Source organism: Podarcis liolepis (assembly GCF_965112155.1).
Source record: "Podarcis liolepis genome assembly, chromosome: 17".
Taxonomy (NCBI): domain Eukaryota; kingdom Metazoa; phylum Chordata; class Lepidosauria; order Squamata; family Lacertidae; genus Podarcis; species Podarcis liolepis.
This window is the reverse complement of record NC_139571.1, coordinates 30,867,997-30,891,020: the sequence shown is the minus strand read 5'-3', so window position 1 is coordinate 30,891,020 and position 23,024 is coordinate 30,867,997. Positions and strand designations below refer to the sequence as shown.

At 40.8% G+C, this 23,024-nt stretch overlaps 1 protein-coding gene and 3 long non-coding RNA genes across 11 annotated transcripts in view; 3 read left to right on the top strand and 1 right to left on the bottom strand.

The window, feature by feature from the left end:
- Positions 1-23,024, top strand: part of LOC310696297 — a 270,070-nt gene that overhangs the window by 85,745 nt on the left and 161,301 nt on the right. The gene's annotated exons all lie outside the window — the stretch shown is intronic.
- Positions 1-23,024, top strand: part of LOC310696294 — a 96,880-nt gene that overhangs the window by 26,084 nt on the left and 47,772 nt on the right. The window lies entirely within an intron of this gene.
- KLF4 (KLF transcription factor 4) lies at positions 430-8,979 on the bottom strand. Of its 8 annotated transcripts, none has more exons than XM_083481514.1 (5): positions 8,448-8,979; positions 8,140-8,260; positions 5,246-6,197; positions 4,988-5,152; positions 430-2,078 (listed from the first exon to the last, which is right to left on the bottom strand). In XM_083481514.1, exons 1-5 carry the CDS (start codon positions 8,450-8,452, stop codon positions 1,903-1,905), a joined length of 1,419 nt encoding a protein of 472 aa, XP_083337640.1. In that variant the 5' UTR covers positions 8,453-8,979; the 3' UTR covers positions 430-1,902. The 8 variants fall into 8 exon arrangements, with proteins under 8 accessions (XP_083337640.1, XP_083337641.1, XP_083337645.1 ...); XM_083481515.1 differs by having other exon boundaries at positions 5,246-6,194; XM_083481519.1 differs by having other exon boundaries at positions 5,246-6,145; positions 8,448-8,970.
- Positions 9,547-21,496, top strand: LOC310696281. Its single transcript, XR_014520514.1, has 4 exons — positions 9,547-16,231; positions 18,869-18,960; positions 20,369-20,467; positions 21,254-21,496. It is a non-coding gene; the product is annotated as an uncharacterized lncRNA (long non-coding RNA).

The window sequence follows — 23,024 nt, the reverse complement described above, 5'->3', positions numbered from 1 at the left end:
AAACACTTTACTCAAAGTGCTAAGCAATATTGTTACCTTGGAACTACTAGCCAACTTGATCTATTGAACTGACCAGCCAACAGGCCTATTGAGCTCATTTTCTGCCTCTGCTTTAATTATTTGGTTGGATTATCAGTATTAAAGATACCCAGTTAAGCATCTCTGGCTCTCCAGGGTTAAACTAATGGTCAGGGTTGTTTTAAGGAAACAACAATATAGGGGAAAATGAAGCCAGTATTATCCATAATAATTATCCACTGAATTTCGACCTAGAGTAATTTCCTTTAGGAGTAAGCTTCATTGAACTCAACAGGGGTTGTATAAGAATAAACATGCATAGAGCTAGATAGTAAGCACTACTGTTCTTTAAAACACTGATTAAATGCAGCTCTTTAAATGCAACGTGATTCAGAAAGAAGGAAAAGGCACTCAGATAAAATAGGTTTATTTAAAAGTTATTTTCAGCAAAAAAGAATATGCAAAATACGAACTCTGACAAAATGTTCATTTTTCACTTCATAGTTTACAAATATACAAAATAGAAGTCTCCTTAAATTTATATTACATATTTATTATGTAAAGAACCATATAGAAAAAAAAATATTTGTTCTGCTTAAGGCATATTTGGGAATAAACCATTGTACAAATTATTGCACATTGAAACCACAGTGCATTACAGACTGTCTGCATAGAAGATTAAAAGAGAGACAAACACAAATAAGCCAGGTTTATCAACCTGACTTAGGTCATCATTAACTGTAGATCGGAAGACAAACGTATTTCCTTGTCAAATATGCAGCAGTTGAGAACTTTGGCATTTTTGGTACCTTAAGAACCAAAAGTCATTCAGCACCATGAAAATAGACTTTTAACCATAACTCTGTACCTGAATTTCTTCTTCCTCGTTTGACATAGTTTAGTAATGGCTTTTTCTTTTTTTTTTTAAGGAAAAAGAAATTGCAAGACTACAACATGTTTACAATATTGCATTGAAAATAAATCTTAAGGGAATTTAGGGCAAAGACAGACATAGCATTTAAAGAGAACTCACAGTGGATTCTTCAGCCATGGTGTGAGCCAACCTCCCCCCCAAAAAAAACTCCTCTCCCCCCTACTTTGCACAACATTCATCCTCTGTGAAGTTAAATGGTGAGGTTTGGTGTCAGTTTTGTCCCTTTCCCCCCACATTCCTTGCTTTAAAAATAAAATAAAGGCAAGTGCAAGTTGTACCTTCACACATTCTCTCTTCTCTTAAAAAAAAAAATGAAAGTTTTAGAACTGTTACAAAATTGCTTGAGGAATTTGGGTGGTGGTGGGCAAAGGAAAAAAAAAAGAGAGAGAGAGAGAGATGTCTCTGAAGTCACAAGCGCATTAGCAGAACAGCATTAGCTTTTGTGGCAACCTTGCACAAACATGTTTTTTGGACTTCAACCTTGGCAAAGTAGCGGGGGGGGGGGAGTCATTTAGATTGAATGAGATGAAGGAACTGCCAAAGCTGAACAGCCCCCACTGCTCTACAACGCTACACCTGTCTTCACCCATCATCTCCCTACGTAATCTCCCATTCTCCCCACCCTCAACAGTTTCGTTTTAACCCTGATATCCTTGACTTCCAGTCAATCCTTGGCAATCTGTAGTCCAGAAAGATTCAAGTCAGATTTTTCAATTAAAAAAAATGGAATGATACAAGATCCAGTCATTGTCCCCCTATAAAAGTTCCACAATAGTCTCGTCTTTTCTTTATTGTCCGTTCATTTCCACGCTTTCTTTTTGGAAAGACCTCGCTGGGGTTCTTTGTAGTGCTTTAAAGTGGAGTTCTCCCCTCTGGCGGAAGACAGTCTTTTGTGCTGTCAAATACTGAATCTCTCATGGCAGTAAAGGAAAAAGTTCACCACGTCCTGTTTAAAAGTGTCTTTTCATATGCAAGGCAAGGTGGTCAGACCTGGAAAACGCTCTGTCACACCTCTGGCACTGGAATGGGCGGTGCCCCGTGTGTTTTCTGTAGTGACGCGTGAGTTCATCAGAGCGGGCAAATTTCCAGCCACAACCTTCCCAGTCACAGTGATAGGGCTTCTCACCTTGAGAAATAAAGAACCATATCAATTACTTCTGTATCCTTCACAGATATAGGTGCATCATACGATTCAATAAATATAAGTTTGTTCCAGCAATCACAGTTACAGACAGTTTTCCCTAGGATCAGACTATTGTCATTATAGCTTCACATTAGCCGCTATAGCTGAACAAATTAGAAAAGGGAAAAATCTTATGCATATTTATTCAGCTGGCGAGACAATAGTTTTCTTCTCAAAATGCTGAAGGTGGTATAAGAAGCATTTTCTGTGGTGTGCGTACACCTATCCCTCAATCATTCCTCTTCAACAGTTCTGCAGGTTTTCTAAAAACCTGTAGAACCCGTTTGACCATGAACGGTGGCATAAAACAAACAGGCTTGCAAATAATGTGCCCACATACCTAGCCACCTGTGGCTAATAAGAATTGCCTCTGGGTAACGAAGCTGGAAAACTTTGCAAAACTTTGCTGTTGTTTTTCCTTTGATCACAAATGACTAGGCAAGCAAAATTATCTGTGGACTAGTATTATTAAACTAGTTTGCAAAGCTGGTGTTCACTACAGGTAACAATGCCTCACTTGTACCACGAATTCTCGCACACTAACATCTGTCACGAGCCTGCATAAAATGAGGACATATCTAGAAGCATAAACATCTAAGGGACATTTTTTTCAATGATTGCTTGGCATTATGTTAAATCACAATACTTTGTTTCTCGATCTCAGCCTTGACTGCTTCCAAAATTAATGTTGCATGTAAGTATTCAGACTACAAAGAAAACCTGCACCCATTCAGGTAAGCTTAGCAATCAAACTGTTGTTACAACCACACTTTTCAGGGAACTAAAGAAAACGACGGAAAGCTATTTGCAGTCCTTCACTGTCAAACTTAACAAACACCCTCCTTTTTATATATATAATCAAACCAAGAACTTATGCGGAAATTGACATCAATCAGAAGTTTCTCTGAAAGTCAATGTTCTCAAGCAGTTTGGAGATACTGAAACAGTGTTGTTCAATGTATTTTAACCATGCTGACAGTGCCCTAACTTTATTCTTTATGCCCTAGCTTTAGTATTTTAAATCATGTTTGTAAGTCAGTTTGAGTCAATTTTATGAGTAGTACAACTAATAATTGTTGTTAATGATGCTAATAATAATAAGAATACTTGTACACAAGTGAAAGCGCCACTTAAATCAGTGAATCTGTTTCCAGGTATACATGTTAAAAACTAGGCTTTTAGCACTATTAACACGTAACAAGGCACTCCTAAACTTGCTTATTCAGAGCTAAGCCTGTCTTCAATGAACTAACAGGTTACCTGCTATACTTTTACTCATAACACCCATTTTTTTTCTTAAGAGAGTAATTATTATTAATTAGAAAAGATGTTCAAGTTCTGGCAAATTTAATTGAAAAACAAATACTGTCATTCAAATAATATTTACTCACAATTAAGTCCCATTGGGGGACTTAATTGAGTCCCACTGGGGGGACTCAATTAACAAGTGAACGTGTTAAGCAGCAAGGTAAATTATTGTGAGTAAAAAATTATTTCATAGTAAGATGAACGTATAAACTTCAGCAGCAAGAACTAAGTCTGTTGGTTATTTTTATCACTTTATATGGCTGGCTGGAAAATCCAGAACTGGATGTTTTCCGAAGCTAATTAACCAAGTCTGTTGCTAACTGGCAGCCGTTTTATACAACAGAATTGAGGAGAAATTAAATATAACAGTTTGTGGGAGGGCTGCCCTGCTTCCCCTGAAGTCAAAACAGTCTCAAATTAGAAATTGGTCTCCAAGATCATAGCCAATCAGCTAACATTTGTTGATTTAAAGAAAATCGAAATGAGACTAAGCTCTTTAACCAGAAGCAACAAGTCCAACAAAATAAATGAATTATGGCTATTTGCAATTTCCATTCCCCCAAAAGAAACACCTCAGTGGCGTTATCAGCATAAACATGCTTAATTCACTCTGGACTTCTAGCTACCTTGTAATTAGCTAGCCACATGGCCAGAGTCAGGCAAGAAAATCTTGCACGTCTGCAAAACAATTCCTTTGCTGTGGCTGAAACATTCAGAGACATTTTAACGAACTCCTCCGATCTGTAAGCAAAGCCATATATTTAATGGCTCCCGCTATTTAAATTCTTATCTTGGTTGCAGCCACAGATATGCATATTTTAATACACTGGTGGAATGAAACTATTTAAAATGGATACCACAAAGGTACCCCACCAAAAAAGGGGAAAAAAAGAATATGGTTGAGGGGGGTGTTGTTGCTCAGGGTGTGTATCCTCATCCTGCCTTTGCCTCTGTTAGACAGGCTGGCAGGTTTTAGTATTTCCAGAACCACCAAAACCTATTTAACTAGAGTGTGAGAAAAGATGTATACATGGGTACATGAGAATGATGATTCTCTCAGACTGATGGAGATGCAGGAGTTTAAGGGCGCAATTAGCACAGCAGCTCACTTACAAGGCACAGTGGGATACTTCTGAGCGAACATGGATGGGATTGCACAGCAAGGCAGTTAAAAAGAGGAATGAACAAGGCATCGCTGCATATAGAATATGCAGACTCCTTTTTTGTGTGTCCCAACATCATATCACCAAACAAGTTTCACAAGCTTTTGGAAGACTTGCAAAACCGGTGCACAGAGTTACAGCGGGGCAAATGCATATGGCACCACAGGCAAACATGCCTTTTTCATACAAATGCCAACTCTCTGGAAAAACCTCTTTCCAGCCACATACAACAACCATACTAGGTTGGGTGGGGTGGGGTGTGCAAAAACAAAACAAAACCCTTTACACAGCTGATGTTGGGGTATAGAGATTTGCTTTTGAGATAAGGGCATGAGATAAGGGATGCCTGGGACCTTGGCAGCACAGTTGAGCAGGGCTTACCTGTATGGGTCCGAAGGTGTGCTTTGAGGTGTGAGCTCTTTGTGTACGTTTTGCCGCAACCCGCATAGTCGCATGTATGTGTGGCGGTCCTTTTCCTGGGCCATGACCGCCGCCCCCTCTTCGGCTTGGTCTCTTCGGCGAGGCAGCTCCCAGAAGGCATCAGCTCTAGAGGTGAAGAGGGCGGAGTCAGCATCATCCCTTGTACCAAGCGAGGCATATTTACAGGCTCTCCAAAAACATTTAGATAGTGAGACTGACCTTGATACTGGAGCGCGCTTGGTGGCAGCTGCTCTGGGAGAAAAGGAGGGTATCCCGGGCCAGGGTGGTAGCCTGGAGGAAGCGGCAGAGCTGGGTGACTTAAGCCCTGCGGGGAGGGGTGACAGTCTCTGCTGTTCATCAGCTCCTCTGGAGTCAAGGGAGGGTTAGTCCTGCTAGGCAGTGGGCGCCCCAAGGGAAAATCGTGTTGCTGCGCCCTCTGAGTATTCCCGTGGGATTGGCCAATGGTGCAAGAAGGGGCAGCCTCCTGCTTGATTTTTTGGCACATCCTGGGCACGTGGTTATAAATAGGAGGCTGCACGGGTCCATCTGAACAAGGGGAGGTTGCAGCAGCTGGGTTGTTCTTGCTGCTAACACTGATGTGGTTGTTGTATTCCCCCAGGTTCACGGTGGCTTTCACCACAAATTTGCCATGCAGGCTGCCCAGTGGGGATGGCTGCTGCTGCTGCTGTTGTTGTTGTTGCTGCTGCATATAAACTGGGTCCAGATCTGGCCTCATCAGCTCAGCTACAAATCCACCGGAAGGGGAGACGTCGTTGATATCAGCCAGGTTGAACGGGGCAGCCGGGGCCTGCTCCCTGTTGTACAGCATAGCTCCCCCTCCTCCTCCGGTGTGATCGCCCCTTTGCAGTTGGTAGGTGAAGTCGCAAGTGGTAACTGTTGGGCAGTTGCTGCTCGTGACGGCGGGTGAGGGGCCAGGAGCGGTGCTTACTACTGCTGCGGCAGCAGCCGTGGGTTGCTCCTGGGGCATCAGGGAGTTGGAGAGGATGAAGTCAAAGTCCAGAAGCTCGTTCAACTCCTCCGTCTCCCGCCTTGACATAGCCCCACTGCTGCTGTTTGTGGTGCTGCTTTCCAGCTCAGAAGAGAGGTCGTAAGGCCGTCCTGTGAACACAGAGGGAATCCGCTTGAGGTGAGAGAGCTCCTCCCGCCACTTCTGTGGGCAGAAAAAGAAGAAAAAAAACCGGTGTTGGTAAAGAAGGAGAAAACAGTACTGGTGAAAGCACACTGAACTTTCGAGTTTTGCAAAGCAGGAAAGGTATAGGAAAACCTAGGCATGAGCAAAACATGGCGACCACCAAAACAGGGGGAGAAGTCTTTCACAGACAACTCTTTGGGACACAACTGAGTTGCCACAACACAACAAGGGACAGTCCTCTGCTGATTGAAGTGAACCTGTCAGTCTGTTCAAAGCAGTAGTCGCATGGCCCAATGCAATCAGCTGCAGAATTGCAGGACTGTGAAACGAAACCCTGGAAATTGTCAGTCAAGCCCCTATTTTATCATGTGTTGAAAATACTTAAATAACACACACTGCGGGAGGGGGAAATAAATTGGGAGTCTCTTGACTTCTGATATATGTGCTTTTAAGGCAAACTAGGCAATTGTCAAGTCACGACATGTTGGAGATAACTTTCATTTCCCCTCTCCATTCTGTGCTACATGGTGTGTGGGGGTTTTTTGGGGGGGGGCACTGTTATATTAATTTACGGGTTCAAAGGATTGTCAGGACTTTTACTGTAAAGCCTGAAGTTGCAAGGTTTAGATGGAACAATTTTTAAAGTCTTTAACTTTCAAGTTTTCTGTTCAAAAACTTGCCTGCAAAGAGTTACATGTGGTGATAAAATTAAAGGCACCAGTTAGCAAATTTATGTGTGTTTATGTGACTATACCTAAGTTTATGTATAGTCACATATATGCCCTCATAATCAAGTTACATTTACCTTATTAATAAAGCAATGTTTTAGACACTACTGAGAAACAATGAGTTTACATGACTTAAAAAAGAGAAGGTATCATGTGGCTTTCTGCTGTTGTAAAGGAGCACAAAAATTAATACAAATCAACAAAAACTGCACGCACAGTGTTAATCAGATTGCCTGCATTTGATATTAAACACATGTAGGCGTTTTCTAAAGCAGCATGCATTATACAACAGCAGCTGTAGGTACAAGCCATCAGCTTGAGACAAGAGAACAAAAAGTTAACCTAAGCACATGAGTAGGTGTGCATATTTCCCAAGGCTGCCCATGTATTAAAACATATGTATCCACACCCATGATTCTGGGTTGCGATACACTGCATATTTCAGCTTATTTACTGCAGCACAGATCTGGTAAAGCAGATCTATCTATCCCAGTTTCTGTCTCCCCCTGCCATCCCACATTACAGACTGAACTTCAGGGAGCAGCTACGCCCCTGCAGAAGGTAAGAACATTTTCCTAAATTGTGCCTACACGCATTCTGAGGGTCTAGGGAACAACAGAGCAAAAGAGTACCGTAGTCCGATGAAAGTGCTGCTTTTTTAAAAAAGAAGAAGGTGGGGGTCATATCCCCGCAGCTGTTAGAATATACATTTACATTGCAACACTCCCCCCCATGTGTATGTTTTCACAATTGTAAAGGGTGGAATAGCTCCCTTTTCATAAACCCTCACCGTGGTTTTGTCGAACAACACCGAGATTTTGTTTTTTTAAAAAGATGTCTCATTCAAACTCTGTTGAGACCTGATCAACTTCCACGTTCCATCCTATTATAGGAATCTCCTCTATCTTCTAACATCCCACCCCAGCACCAAATGCTTTAGCTTAAAAAAAAAGAAAAGATAGTGGGGCTTAAGCCCATCAAGAAGCACCACCCTAATGTGGAATCCCATTCCACCAGTACAGGAGCTTGAGGGATTCTTTGATTCAGTGTTCCTTTGGTGGAAGAAATGCACTCCACACCTGTGCCGAAGGTCATTCTCATGTCCCATTGAAAGCAAAAACGCAGGTTCTGGGGGGAGCTGAGCTCCTCCAGGACTAGTTTGACCCCTGAGTAACCCCCCCCCCCCATCGTCAGCATTCACACGCAACTGCCCTGCCCGGTTGTGTACTCACGTTACTGGCACCTGCTTGCCTCAAGGCTTTCTCCCTGCCGGCCGTGCCCGCTGCGAAGGTGGCGATGGAAGGGAGGAGGGTGCCGCTGAGAGCCATGTCAAACTCGCCGTGGGGCGGCTGCCTGCGGAAACGTCAGAAGGGAGAAGGGTGAAATAAACCGGCGAAGCCCTGGGTTCATCCACAGACAGAACGCAATCAAAGAAAAAAATATCCAAGTTCGGTTCTGGCATGCTCAAAGTTCAGATCCAAGCATCCTCAAAGGGAAGAAGGGGGGTAGAAAAAATGGAAAAAGGGGAAACATCACCCACCTCATTAACGTGCCAAGGGCCGGTGCTTGGTCGGAGGTCAGAAGTATGGAATTATTAGTGTGATATAGATATATAGATATATGTATTTATATATACTGCAACGGGATGTTGTTTAACTTTTGTCCTTTGGGTTGCAAAAAAAAAAGCAAACCAGAAACTAAAAAAATATAATATATATATAAAAATTAAAAAGCCGAAGGGCGAGCTTTTGCTGGTGGCTTCTCCTACGATGAGGAGCAGCCCCGCCACGGAGCTGCTCCAGCAGATTGCAGCGCGGGCAGCGGCTGGAAGAAGGCGCGAGACGGTTCCCGGGGATTCCCTGCTCGCGCCGCTGCCATGAGGGGAGTCCGGGAGTCTCCCGCAGCCACCGCCGCACGTCCCTGGCTGGCTGGCTGGGCTAACTGACGGGCGGGGCCGGCGCGCTGCCTCGGTCTCTCTCTCTCTCTCTCTTTCCCCCCGTCACGCGCTCAGGCTTCTCCGCTCCTCCCGCCGCCGCCGCTCCTTTTGCCGACCGCGGCCTTTGCGAACTGTCAAGCCGCGCGCCCGCCTCAGGCTCACTTATAAACTCTCCCGCCCGCCCCGCCCACCTCCGCGGGAGCCACGCCCACCACCACCTCCACCCCCGAGAGGCGGGGCTGGGGCATCGCGTCGCTACGGGCGACGGGAGAAAACAACAAACTTTACTCTCCCGTCCAGCACGTGGGGGCGGCGGGAGGGAGGGAGGGAGGGAGAGAGAGAGCAAAGGGATGGGCCGTGACGTCAGCAGAGCAGCTGGTTGGCAGCTCGAGCCCGGCGCTGACGCCAGCGAGGAGGAGCCCGCGAGGCAGCCGAGAGCCGCCCGTTGTGTTTCTGCTCGTCGCCCTCGCCTCAGAGAGGCGCTGCCCCCTCCCCCCTCCAGCCACACACACACACACACACGCCGCGCGCGCATCGTTTCAGCCGTTGCGCGCCAGCGGGCAGCGCCCAAGCGTCTCGCGCACCTGAGGGCTTCAAAGAGGGGGGGGGGTCGCTATGCGTGAAGGGAGAATAGTATATAAAACACACACACACACACACACACACACACACAAAGATATATATGGGGAGAGGGAAGGAAGTGGTGATTCCCCCCCCCCCAATAAATAAATTACATTTCTCCGATGAAAATAGGGACGTTTTATTCAATTATGAAAATCAAAACAGTAACGTTCTTTATACTCTGCCCAGCTGACTGGGTCGCCCCAGCCAGTCTGCCAACATGTATGAAAACATAATAAAACATTAAACATTTTTAAAAGAAACATCCCTATAGTATCCATATACTTATCTCCTTCCCTGTACATATAAATATACTTATGTCCTTGGCTCAGGAGTTGCATAACTCCATATCCTCCAACATTTCTCTAATGAAAATAGGGACATCCTAAATAATAATAATAATAATAATAATAATAATAATTTTATTATTTATACTGCAGCCATCTGTATAGTGCATATATAAACATAATAAAACATTGAACATTAAAAAATAATGAAAACAAGAACAACAATAATAGCACCTCACCCATCTGACTGGGTTGCCCCAGCCATTCTGGGTGGCTTCCAACATATATAAAAACAAAAAAACATTGAAAATTAAAAAAACTTCCCTATACAGGGCTGCCTTCAGAAGTCTTCTAAAGGTTGTATAGTTACTTATCTCCTTGGCTTCAGGGTCACATAACTCCATACCTGCCAACATTTATCTGACGAAAATAGGTACATCCTAAGGAAAAGCGGGACATTCCAGGATAAAATCAGAAACTGGGACGGCTTCTGTAAATCCCAGACTGTCACTGGAAAAAGGGACACTTGGAAGGTCTGGAGTCGTCATCTGACATGCATATAGCACCTTTAGAGAAGGATTTTGTTCATTTATTTTAGAACACCTGCCCCCCCCCATCTCTCCGTCCCCAGGTTACCATTTCCAGGACAGAAATAAAACACACGCTTTTAATTGTTAGTCCCACAATCAGTTTCGGGTCTAGCTTGGCCCTGAGTAATGCTCTCAGCCAGAGCTGCCCGCCGCTCATTTTGAATTAGAGGGAAATGCTTCCAGCCCAAAGGACAGGGCTTGCAGGCAGGCTTAAGCCTTGGCACCTGCCCTTCCTCTCCACCATTGCCAGGCTGGCTATTCACTAGTATGCCTTGCCATTCATTCATCACCTTTGCATCCTGGTGTAGAGGAACAAGAACCAAACGAATGTCACATTAGCCGGCAGCCGTTAGCCTGAGGGGGAGAGGGTCACATATTGCTTGCTCTGCTTTCTGGAATTGCAACCCCTCCCTACACTTCTCCCCCCCCCCAAATTCCTAAGTATCCCATTTTGCCCTGACAACAATGGCGAGGGGAGTTTCAGTTGAATCATTTGCCCAGGGCAGTTCATAGCCATGCAAGGATTTGAAGTCAGGCTTTCCGTGTTCAGGCCCAACCAATCCGTTCAATACTGCCCCAGTTAATGCAGGATTTTTCATTTTTCATTTGTACTGCTTGGACCTGCCTATACTTAAAGTATAACAGGTCTCGCCTCACTGCTCTTCTGTATGCATTTCCAACTTGTGTTTGAGCAATACCCACATGATTTGGTCAAACAGTAATTACCACGAGTAATAGGGTTCAGATTATGTTTATCTTAATATACTAGATTGTGAGTGACCCCATAATTTGCCTTGAATAAAGTGCTGCTAGGTTTAGGAGCCATATTGGGTGGCATGCACACCATACATTTAAAACACATCACTTTCCCAAAGAATCCCCACAGAACTGCAATTCCCAACACTCTTAATGAACTTCTGGTTCCTGGACTTTTAAAATGTGCTTTTAACGTATTGTGTGTATGCAGCCTTGGAGAAATCCAGTAATGTGGGCCCAGGACATGTAGTTAGTGACAGGGAAAAATTGTGGTTCTGCTAAGTAGTCTTTGTCCACCATTACTGTTTCAGACTAACTGTTCTTGATGAAAGCTTATGCTCAGTTAGCTTTTCAAGTAGTATAGCAGTTCCAAAACAATTTTTCACAGCTCAGAAAATTTTAGATGGCTTCTGGAAACCCTGTTATTGCTGTATCTTGGACATAAGATACCCTGGATCTGGAATTTTTCAATCATTGACCACCAGCTACAAATTGGTAAGGGTCTGCCTAATGTTTGCACATTTAACTATGGCAACATAGTGTAGTAGAGCAACAATTCCCTGTGTAAGGATCAGTATAGATTTTTGCTAGTGGTGACATGAGAAAAAGATGGAAAGCAGAGCAGAAAAGTAAGAGGAGGTTGAAAGTGAAGAGGAAGTAAAACACTGTTAGGAGGGATGAAAGAAGAATATTTTTTTCCCTATGTGAAGTTACAAAAGCTTCAGATCATTCATCTGTGTCACAAGCTAGGATGTGTCACTTAATTGCAACTAATTGCCCTGCCCCTGCTTTAGTTGTTGAAAGGGATAAGGAACATTTTGTTTTGTCTCCAGCAGACAACCACTTAGTTGTTCCATGAGGAGAGGGGGTTGTAGTTTTTTTAAATTAGTATGTTTTGTGTTTTTATGTTGAACACCACCCTGTGATCTCTGGATGAAGGACAGCATATAAATTCAATAAATAAACAAAATAATAATAATATTCTTCTTTGCTTCCTAAACTGATGTGTTCTTCCAGTAATATGTAGTGCTGGAATGTGGTGCTTTTTCTGTCCTTAAGAGCTTGGATTGACATGATTTTTATATTCTATAATTACTGAGTAGGATCTGAACTGTAAGAGTGACACTGTCCAGAATATTTAACTACTTTATAACTAGCTTCACTTTACGTCACAGGAATTATTATAATATTTGTTTATGTAGCCTTCTTGCATGATCTAAGAATTTTTATGTAGAAGGAACTAAGTTGCAATTCTATACATACATACAACTGACTTTCTTCCAAATAGACTGGTATAACAGCCAGTGCTCTGTAAATTCCATTGAGGTTTATACCATTAGACCTTATTAATACTTGTAAGACATCTTTGGATATTGTAAATTTCATAGAATGTTGGAATGGATGTTACAGGTTCCTCAAAATTAAGTACAATAACCAGCATCATGCTGAAGGAAGTAATGGTTCCCTCACACAACCATATTAATATTTTTGCTGCTCCAAATTGCAACTGCTCTTTTTGTTAGTTAAATGTTGGAGTGCCTGGAAATGTCATAATTTTGAATTACTAACTACACTGAGGAACTAAATACTTGACATTATAAAAGTAATACAAGGTGGCTGAGAGATTCTCAACCATTGCTTCCCTTTTATACTCTGTTTATGGAAATGAAGTTTCCTGTTTCTGTAGAATTTTGCTGCCTTTTCACCCACCTATATACAGAAATAATATCTCTTTGATTTTGTCTCACCTATGTCTGAGTATATGTGCTCCATAACTTACATCCTTTATTGCTGGATGACATCAACTTTGTGAATATTGTGACTCTTCACCATACACGTGAAGGATCTGTTTGAGTTGAAAAATACACTTCTACCCCATTTTGTGGAGGAAAAGGTAGTCTCCAAAGAATACAGAATACAGCGCCTCCCACATCCCTACAGAATATGGCTACCCCGTAAAAGAAGTATGAGATTACTAGATGTATAAACACGTAGCTTCAAACTAAAATGTAAATGTACCAACTTCTTTTGCTTTTCATCTTTCATCTAAAAAAATATTTTCTTTTCTGAGCTGTAGATTCTGGAAAGAATGGGGGGTGGCCTCATAAATGAGGCTGGTTGGATATTTAAAGGTTATGAACCTCCCTTTTCATAATCTATTATTTCCAAACAGGTTAATCTGGGGGAGTTAAGTTCTGCTCTATATAATTTATAAACATGAGAGTGAGTAACCTTTGATGACTAAATTAAACCATGAAAGAATAAAATGCTCACCTTTCTCTCTACAAACTGGTATTTCATGTTTCACCATATTAATAGTTAATATCTCTGGTCCGCAAGAATGGAGATGTTTCGGTAGAAAGTTCATTTCTTGACAGAAGATATGATGAGTAGCATGAAGGTAAATGATTAATGTGGAAACATGAGAAATAATTTTTTAAAAAAGCTTTCCTCCTTATTAAGGGTTTGCCTTCATGTCTGAGATGTATAGCTTTTACTGTTTACTATATATTCTAGTTTTAGGGTGCATCCAGGTCAACATTTTTCCAGGAGCTGCTACTGAAAATAGTTCAAGAAGACTGAAAGCAAAGAATTAAGGGTGTTTCTCCTCCACAGCCTCCTGAGACTGCTTTTCTTTAAGACAGAACAGAACTTCATATCATTTGCAAGTAAATGTAGTTTGCACCCGGCTGGGACCAACAAGTGGATTGGGTTTGATGCTGACAGTGAGTGTCATGGTCAACATGGTGAAAACAGGATGCAATGAAAAGGAATAGCAGGTGGGATGAGCATGGGTCCAAACATGGAACCTGTTGCCCACTAGGTCAGTGTGTCTGGCTGTTGGTGGTTGGCTGTTAGAAGGTTCATGGTTCAAGGCCACCCAGGGACAGCTGTGGGCAGTATTTCTGCATTGCAGGGGGTTGGTTTAAGTTGACATTTCTCTCCTCTCTCCAGTCCTCTCGCAGGGCCACCCTAACCTTTCCCTATAATACCCACTCATATGCTCAAGTCAGAACTTGTTGTGCACCTTTGACTCAACAAGAAGTTGACTTTGGGTCACGGTAAACTAAAGGGAAAACTGTATATAATTTATATTGCAGTTACGCTATAAAATACTCATGACCATGTGCACCTGGTCCTTCAGGGGCACAATTGCCCTGTTCAAGACAAGGGAAATCTCCCATACCTGTGCAGCCCCTGTCCCCCAGAAACAGTACTTCTGTTTTGTCCAGATTCAACCTCAGTGCGTTATTTTATATTTTATATTTATGCTGCTGCTCACTAAAGCTTCCATGGTATCTTAAAGCGAAGCTAATAGGAGCAAAAAAATACCATAATAACAATAAATATAAAACTAACAGCAATCAAAGATAAAATGACAGAGAGCAACAGCTAAAAGCAATGTTTAAATTCAGCAGAACAGATAAATAAACTACAGCCAGCTTACACCAAATGACAAAAATGTCAGGGGGGAAAAAAGTATTGGCACTAAAATTATGTCAAAATTGCCATCCGACAAGCCTCTCTGGGGAGAGGAATCAAGCTGGCCATCTCTTCAGTCACCACCCACCTAAACAGGGGTTCAGAGGATGGCTTTTAAGGATGACTGCATATTAAGTCACTACAATGTTTGGTTTATGTACTCTTAGGGTCAAACTGCATATATCTATGATTGCATTTATTATATTTGCTGTTTGTTACTAAATGATTGCAATTAGTATATAAAGTTTGTTACTATGGTATGTATGTTTGTGTTTTCATGTTGTATACTGCCCTGTGATCCCCAGATGATGGGCAGTATAGAAATATAATATAATATTATCTATATCTATATATATATCCCATATATATATATATATGGTAAAGGATCCCTGACAGTTAAGTCCAGTCACGAATGACTCTGGGGTTGCGGTGCTCATTTCGCTTTACTGGCCAAGGGAGCCCACATTTGTCCGCAGACAGTTTTTCCGGGTCAGTATGACTAAGCTGCTTCTGACGAAACCAGAGCAGCGCACGGAAACGCCGTTTACTTTCCCGCTGGAACGGTAAATAGCTTCTTGCACTTTGACGTGCTTTCAAAGCTTGGCAGGAGCTGGGACCAAGTAATGGGAGCTCACCCTGTCACGGGGATTCAAACTGCCGGCCTTCCAATCGGCAAGCCCTAGGCTCAGTGGTTTAGACCACAGCGCCACCCGTGTCCCTATATATATATATTCTTAAAAATGCAGCCACAGAGAATGGGGCAATAGCACATGGAAAGTGGGGATTTAACCCTTTTCTCCTGCACAACATTTCCAACAAAAATAGTTCCTCCCAAGCAGCAATCGATGCTGCTTTTTCTCAACTGATCATAAGCTAGGCAGTAAGGGTGCAACTGTTTGGTGTACATTTGTTACAATATTTCATGTATATATCCAGCTCACAAAGAGATAAATATTTATTCTCTTACACATATTTTACTGTATTTATTTATTAAACTGAATAGGAATTATTAACTCAGTCTTAAGGTATATTTAAATGCAGGCAAGTCTGACTTTTTAAATGTAATTCTCGTGCATGCAAGTATGTTTGGGAGTGGGGCATTGGTCTCCATAATAAAAGATGGAGGAGTGAATTGATGTTTCCTGTTCTGAAAGTAAATATTTTGCTTCAAGAGTTTGCCTTAAATGTCTCCAGCTTTGCTTTGGCATTTATGTAGCAGCAGGATACTATTATCCTACGATAACATTCTCTTGCACAGACATGATAGTTTAATTAGAGCAATATGGAAACAACTTTAGTATCTTTGACATGGGCTCTACATGGTGAGTCATTGATACTATAACTAAAGACAGATTTTTGGCATCATAATGTACAGTAGGACAAAGATTTGGAAATATAAAATTCTCTTCCACTTGAATGGCAGCCTTCCAGGCAGGGGCAGCTACACAGAGTGGCAAGGTCATGCATTTGCCAGGGCCCTAAGAATGTCCAAGTAACATTATCATTCTCACTTGGCATTGCACGCTCAGAAAAGTCGGAGGCAATGTGATAGAATTCTCACTTTGTATGCCCCATCTTTCCTAGTTTAAGGCTCAGTGGAGGTGCATTGCAGAGGACTCCCACACTCCTGGAACTTGGCATTTCCCCCAAGGTACTTAAAAATGACCTCTTTGTGCTTAGTTGGTGCTTGTCCTTCTAATTCAGTAATGCTGAGTGGATATGATTCATCAAAACTTCTTCTATGCCAGCACCACTGAAATAAACAGAACATGCAAAGGAGTTCTGTACTCTTGTGGAAGTTTCATTTATTTCAGTAGGTTGACAAAGAATGGTTAATTGTGTCCATTTGTTTTACTAGCATATTATTGTTGTTACTGCATTTTGGTAGATGCCAGCCTGGCACTAAGCAACGGTAAGGGGTATTTCTTTACTTGCAGCATAATAATAATAATAATAATAATAATAATAATAATAATAATAATAATAATTTATTTATACCCTGCCCATCTGGCTGAGTTTCCCCAGCCACTCTGAGCAGCTTCCAATCAAGTGTTAAAAACAATACAGAATTAAATATTAAAAACTTCCCTAAACAGGGCTGCCTTCAGATGTCTTTTAAAGATAAAATAGCTGCTTATTTCCTTCACATCTGAAGGGAGGGCATTCCACAGGCCACTACTGAGAAGGCCCTCTGTCTGGTTCCCTGTAATCTCGCAATGAGGGAACAGACAGAAGGTCCTTGGCAATGGATCTCAGTGTCTGGGCTGAACAATGGGGGTGGAGACACTCCTTCAGGTATACAGGACCGAGGCCGTTTAGGGCTTTAAAGGTCAGCACCAACACTTTGAATTGTGCTCGGAAACGTACGGGGAGCCGGTGTTATGTGGTCCCAGCGGCCACTCCAAGTCACCAGTCTAGCTGGATTAATTGCAGTTTCCGGGTCACCTTCAAAGGTAGCCCCACGTAGAACACATTGCAGTAGTCCAAGCATATGAGAATGTACTGGTGTGGGTTGAGATAGGGTAAGCACAGTCTTCTTATGTTTTAAGTAAATGCTGCAAATGTGCATTCTGTGCTTGTGCCTTGAATATGACTTCTTCAGGGATGAATTGGTGAAAAAATGAATGAGCTTTTTTGATGTTATAGAACTGTAATAAAGAGTTCTATAGGTGAATGGTATTCCACCCTTTTGCAGTTTGTCTACTTTCAGGATAGGTCCACTAGGCACATGTGAAAGTCACAAAGAATGTTTATTTAGTCAGGAGTAAATCCACTCAGCTTCCATGGTCTCTTTTTCCTAGTAAGTATGTTTAGGATTGCAGTCCAAGGCTGCCAGGTAAATTGTCACCTATGAATATGTCTAGCATAGTTTATTATTTTAAAGGGATAGTGAACAAAAACCATGTTTTCAATCTGTATGTTTTTGGATATAAATCTATAGGAAGTGGATATGCTGTTACAATGTTAGCTCCAAATTGCTCTTTTAAATAAACCAGCACCCTCAGTATTCCAGGGTACAATTCAAGCATATGCTTGAAGGATAACAAGGAAAGGAAGAATAGATAAAAGAACATTTGCTTTCATTAATTATCACAGGAATAAATTGGAGGATTCTAATGAGCAACCTAACAATTATCAGCTGGAACTGTGACTTTGCATTCAGACAGCAACTTTGATTGCCAAATAATGCTTTCATCCATAAATAAATTCTTCCATTTTATTTGACAGTCTCCCTTGATTGTGTTACACAACATGTCATCTTGTCAATATGTCACACAATTGTTAAGACTGGTATTTTGGGCAAGAGGTTTGTCTAAAAGAGTTAGACTTGCAATGGCTGGAAACTTCAAAGTAAATCCATCATCCAAATATGTCAACTTTATTCTGTCCACAAATCTGTTTTCTGTGTTTTATTCCAAGTGTTATCTGCTGACATTTAGTGACAAGAACTAATCCTTTGTTGATCTGGTACAAGGTGAAGGATTCTTTTTGATCTCATTATCAGTGGTGCTAATCCCCCCCATAGCTGTTTTGGTACAAGAAACCTTAAAAATGATGCAAGTTGGTACTCAGTTCTTGTTTAATGTTGTCATCCTCAAAACTGTATTTCCCTAGTGCAAATCTTCACTTCAGTGAAACCTCTACTGGTGTAGCGTTTTGAGGGATCACTTCTAAGTTGACCCAATTTGAACATGTTCAGTAATGTGAGGTGGATTTGCTTAGAGAAAATTTGAAAAACCATAATGTTAAAACTCCAAAGTCAGGCGATAATTTTTTTTAAAGGCTTGTGGGAGGAGGCATGAAATCTTTGGATACTATAGGAACACATTGGATTTTTCAAATTATGATTTCTATATTTGTTGCTTATACTAATATTCATGCTTATGACCTTTAAAGGCTGTTGAAGTGCTTGGTCAACAGAAATGACTGAACAGTATCAGACTCTTGCTGTTATGTGGTGTGAACTGACTTCAACATGAGTTATACAGCCAATAAGAAGTTGCATTTTTCTATTTTGATTTTACTGACAGTGCAGTTCAGTGCATGTCTACTCTAAAGTCAATCCTATTGAGTTCAAAGAGAAATATTCCCAGGTCTGTGTGTTTAGAATTGCTGCTACTCATTCACTAGTGTAATATCACTAAATTACATTTGTTTCAAACACAGGAATCAAATAATGTTACAAATGCATTTATTATTGTTTCCTACTTTGAAATATTATTTCAGTTTCTGCCATTTCTTTTTCATTTCTCTACAGTTATTTTTCTTTACACTTGTTTCTGCTTAGTCTGAATCTCAGCTTGTACAGGAGCAAATTGGTGAGCGGAACCAATATTTCAGTCCCTTCATCAGGGCTCCTATTACAGCAATTCAGTCAAGGTAAAAAGTCTGTGTTCACAGTACATTTTTGCATACAGGTGTGGGGAATATTTAAGTAGATTGTATGGAGCTTGTTGGATAAATTGTATGGAAGAATGAAGGTAGGGGGAGAGACCCAAATAACAAATCTAGTGGGACAAAATGTCCTAGAAGTAATTCTGTTTCAAGAATGTAACATAATATGCACTTTTAAGTCCTAATGTTTTAATTAAGTACTGTATATGCTTAATTTCCCCCCAGTCAAAATCAATAGGGCTGAAATATGCTTAATTTTATATGAATTTTGCCCTGTGGGTTCTAAACTTCCTGGGATCAGCATTCAGTGTTTTCTCTCTCCATTTGCTTTAAAATGCATTTAGACACAAATCTGTACAGCTGCTTGTCTGGAAAGTACTGGTCAAGTACTCTTTCTGCAGGGTATGGGTGTTTGAAATTGGCAGTTTCAGGCTTCAGCAACAACAGTGGTTAAAGTGTGTGTTAAATGTTGTTGGCCAAGGTCTGAGCAATGGCTAGTATACGTGACTGCTTTTTGTTCTCTATCTATCTCTCCACCCCCTCATCAATACAGATGAGAAACTGAGGTGGTGAAATGGCCCAATTCCCGTTTGTGAAATATTTCATTTCAATATACTGTTTGCAGTGATGTGCTTGGAGGCCTATAGAGGAACTTTTAGAAAACTGCTTCCTGCCTCAAATTTCCATATATATACAATAGATTCTATGGTGACCAAAAAATAAATGATCAGTTGAAAAACTAGGACATATCAAATTATAGTAGAGGTTTCCATATTATTGTAATTGTTAATATGACAAAGCAAACTTGTTTAAACAAATAAAGCAACTCCGCAGGGCTGGCTCCAGGTTTTGGGAGACTTGGATACTACCTTACAGTGAATATATCTCATCTGAGAAGCTGAAAGGGATGGGAAGCGAGGTATTCAACTTAAAAAGCTCCTCTCTTAAGTAATTTTGAGGGTGCCCCTTTTGTCATTGTGGTTCCAGAGTCAATAACCTGCTGGCTATGTAAATCAAGATATTTTTCTGAGAGCGAAGTTACATTATTAGGCTGAAAGCTCTAGAACATAAAGGGATAGACTTGCCAATATAAGCAACATGGTTACGAGTAAATTATATATGTTGAAATTCAGGGGAGGTTTCAATGAAAATCACATCTTCCAAGGGCAACATCCTGATTTCTGCTAGTAGACTTCATAAATGACATTTAAAACCCACAGCAACCTACAGAAAGTATCCAGAGTAATGATTTATCATTGTTTGACAACTTGGTGCTCTGTGTTGTGTAAACACATAGTAATATGTTGCTTATTGTGGAAAGATACTGTTATAAAGTTCATCAGCCTGGCAAATTTTGCTTATAGTATATAAAACCTGTATGTTTCCATCTTAGCTGCAAAGATGACATTTCATCAATCAGATTTGGCTACCATCATCACAGATCATCGCATTCAGTTTGACAGTAGGAGATCTATTGATTAAAGGCACAAAAGTAATCTGGGTTTCCTGAATTTAAACAGGGAACTGCATGGCTTCCAGCTACTGATTATACATTTTTTCTGAATTAGCCTGCTAGCTTCCTTTGCAATTCACCCCTCCCTGCAGGTACTTTTTTTTTTTAAAAAAAAGGTTCATAGTTCAATTTCTCTTCCCTAATTTAATAGACTAACCTGGCTTAAAATTCACAGACTCATAAACAGCTAAGAATGTTGGTGTGTAGGATTCATTAAAGTCATAAGAAGTTCACTTCTTGGACACACATTTTAGAATTATCTGACTCTATCAGAAGAGTACCTTGGAATCAGTCTATCTTAACACCAGATTTTCCAAAGTACCCAGAGTCACAGCGTCTTTTGCCATACAGCATGTGAAGCCAATCCAGACTTCCCATTTCTCTTAATTTTCCTTGTCTTATCATGTTCCTCTTGGTTGAAGAAATAAGCAAGCAGCTGGAAGGGCATTCTGATGTTTCTGTTGTGACAAAATGCATTACCAGATAGACATGTTACTTCAGTACAAAAGGATGCAGTGGACTCTGTACAGAAGCCTCTGCAACATGTTCTTCTGCTATTTTAGTCATGGTCTTGTGGTCCACCTGAACAAATACTATAGACTGCTTTTTAAGGATTAACAAGCTGTTGGAAAATGGATTATTTTCTGGCAAAATCAACATTTTAAATTAAATTTCAGATTAGTGCAGACATTTTCAAACTTTTTACTCCCTGGGCTCAATTGAAAGAGTTTGCTTTGCTGTCCTTCTCTCCAACTCCCTATACAGCTCAGGACCAGGCTACTTGAGAGACCGCCTTATCCCTTATACACCCAGTAGATTGCTGCAATCTGTAGGAGAGTCTTTCTGCAAGTTCCAAAGATCTCAGAAGTCCACACTGCAGTAGCTCGGAGCAGAGCTTATAGTGTTGCTGTATTATAACTAAACAACTTACCCTTACTATTTCTGGGAAACTCAGTGCTGTTTTTAGTTACCTGCAGAAGCCATGGGGATGGTTTCATTGTGATTCTTGCATTGCAGGGGGGTTGGACTACAATTCTATGATTTTATGATTCTCAACACATGTTGTTTGAAAGTGAAGGAAGGGTTGTGTGAGCTTTTCCAGACAAACAGTTCTGCCAAAGTGGTATTCTCATACAGTTTCATTTCTTCGAATAAATAACCATTAAGAGTAAAAAAAAAAAAGACAAAGCAAAGCAAAACAAAATCAAATTCAGTTCTACTTTTGTGTTTTACATTTTCTAATGGTTATGGACAGAATTTCCAAAATATAAACAATACATAACATTTTCCTGAACCAATCACAATAATAAGGTAGACAGAACTAGGTAGATGTCATATCAGATTTTTTGTTTGTGAATCTATTACATATGAGAATGCTGGCAGAGAATATAGCATTTTGTATTTGTCAGAGATAGCCCATTTTACTAAGTGCACCTAAGTCCTTTTATTGGGCACCTGCCAAAGCCGTATTATTACCATCTACGCAGGTTATAGACTGTTGGCATTTAAGATTAAGCAGTACTTAATGACAGAAGCAAAGCAACGCTAGAAGGTAATGTTTAATGATGGGCAAACTTCAAAACACTGGATTTTGTAAATAGCGAATGGACATAAATGGCAGTTTGTCAGAAAGCAAAAATGTAATTAAAGCAGCACCTGCCTGGAGTTTGGAACAAGATATTTCATGATTGAAGAGAAAAGGGAAAAATAGTAGTAACTGATAAAACTCTAAAATTCAATGGGGCCTGGAGTGGGTTTCTGTGGGAATAATACTTCCTACTGCTCTATCCGGTAAAAAATTAGGTAAAAGTCTGATGTTTTCCCAGATAAGTAAATAAGATTTGCTTATTCACTATACTGTAAGGAAGTTCTATTAGGCAACTGCTTAGAACTGGCTCATTTTTGGGGGACTAAATATGTCTTTGGGGCATATTTACATTTATTGTATGACCTTACAAATACACACACACTGCTTCAATTTTTGCCAAATTACTGTCATTGATATCTTGTTTCTTCTTAAAGCACATCAGTACATTGACATTACATGGAAGTGAGATTTCTTGACTGTTGGCTTATTCTAGTGGTTACACATAAGTGTGACACATGGATGTGTTGGTGACAAGTGTCACAGGTAGTTTGCTAGTTTTGTTCAGAGAAAACCCCAAGGATGTGGATTTAAGATGCTGAAGGCCAGATTGTCAATTCTTAATGATTCAAGGCAAGTATTAAGTGAAGCAAGAACACAGCTGAGTGACATTGCAATAGATGAAAAACAACATTTGAAAATTATAGAAGCTTGCTAAAAAAGTTCATCAAGTCCGGTAAATCAAGGACATTCTTCCAGTAGGACTTTTAGATCAGACCACATCTTGGTTGCTTTCCCACCTTCATGATTGGTTATGCTAATAAATTTAGAACATCTAACTCAGTCCTTGTTATCAAGAGACAGACAACTGTAAATAGAACTTGTACAGGACACGAGGTATTTATCGAAGCTGGCTCACATTATTTTAAAGGCAGCTTGGTTCAACAAAAG

Excerpts from the sequence above, each read along its gene's own strand:
- KLF4 (XM_083481512.1), bottom strand. Across the intron at positions 6,198-8,139 it reads GGCAAGCAGGTGCCAGTAAC|AAGTGGCGGGAGGAGCTCTC; the intron begins GTGAGTACACAA and ends TTCTGCCCACAG. Across the intron at positions 2,079-4,987 it reads ACACCTTCGGACCCATACAG|GTGAGAAGCCCTATCACTGT; the intron begins GTAAGCCCTGCT and ends TTATTTCTCAAG.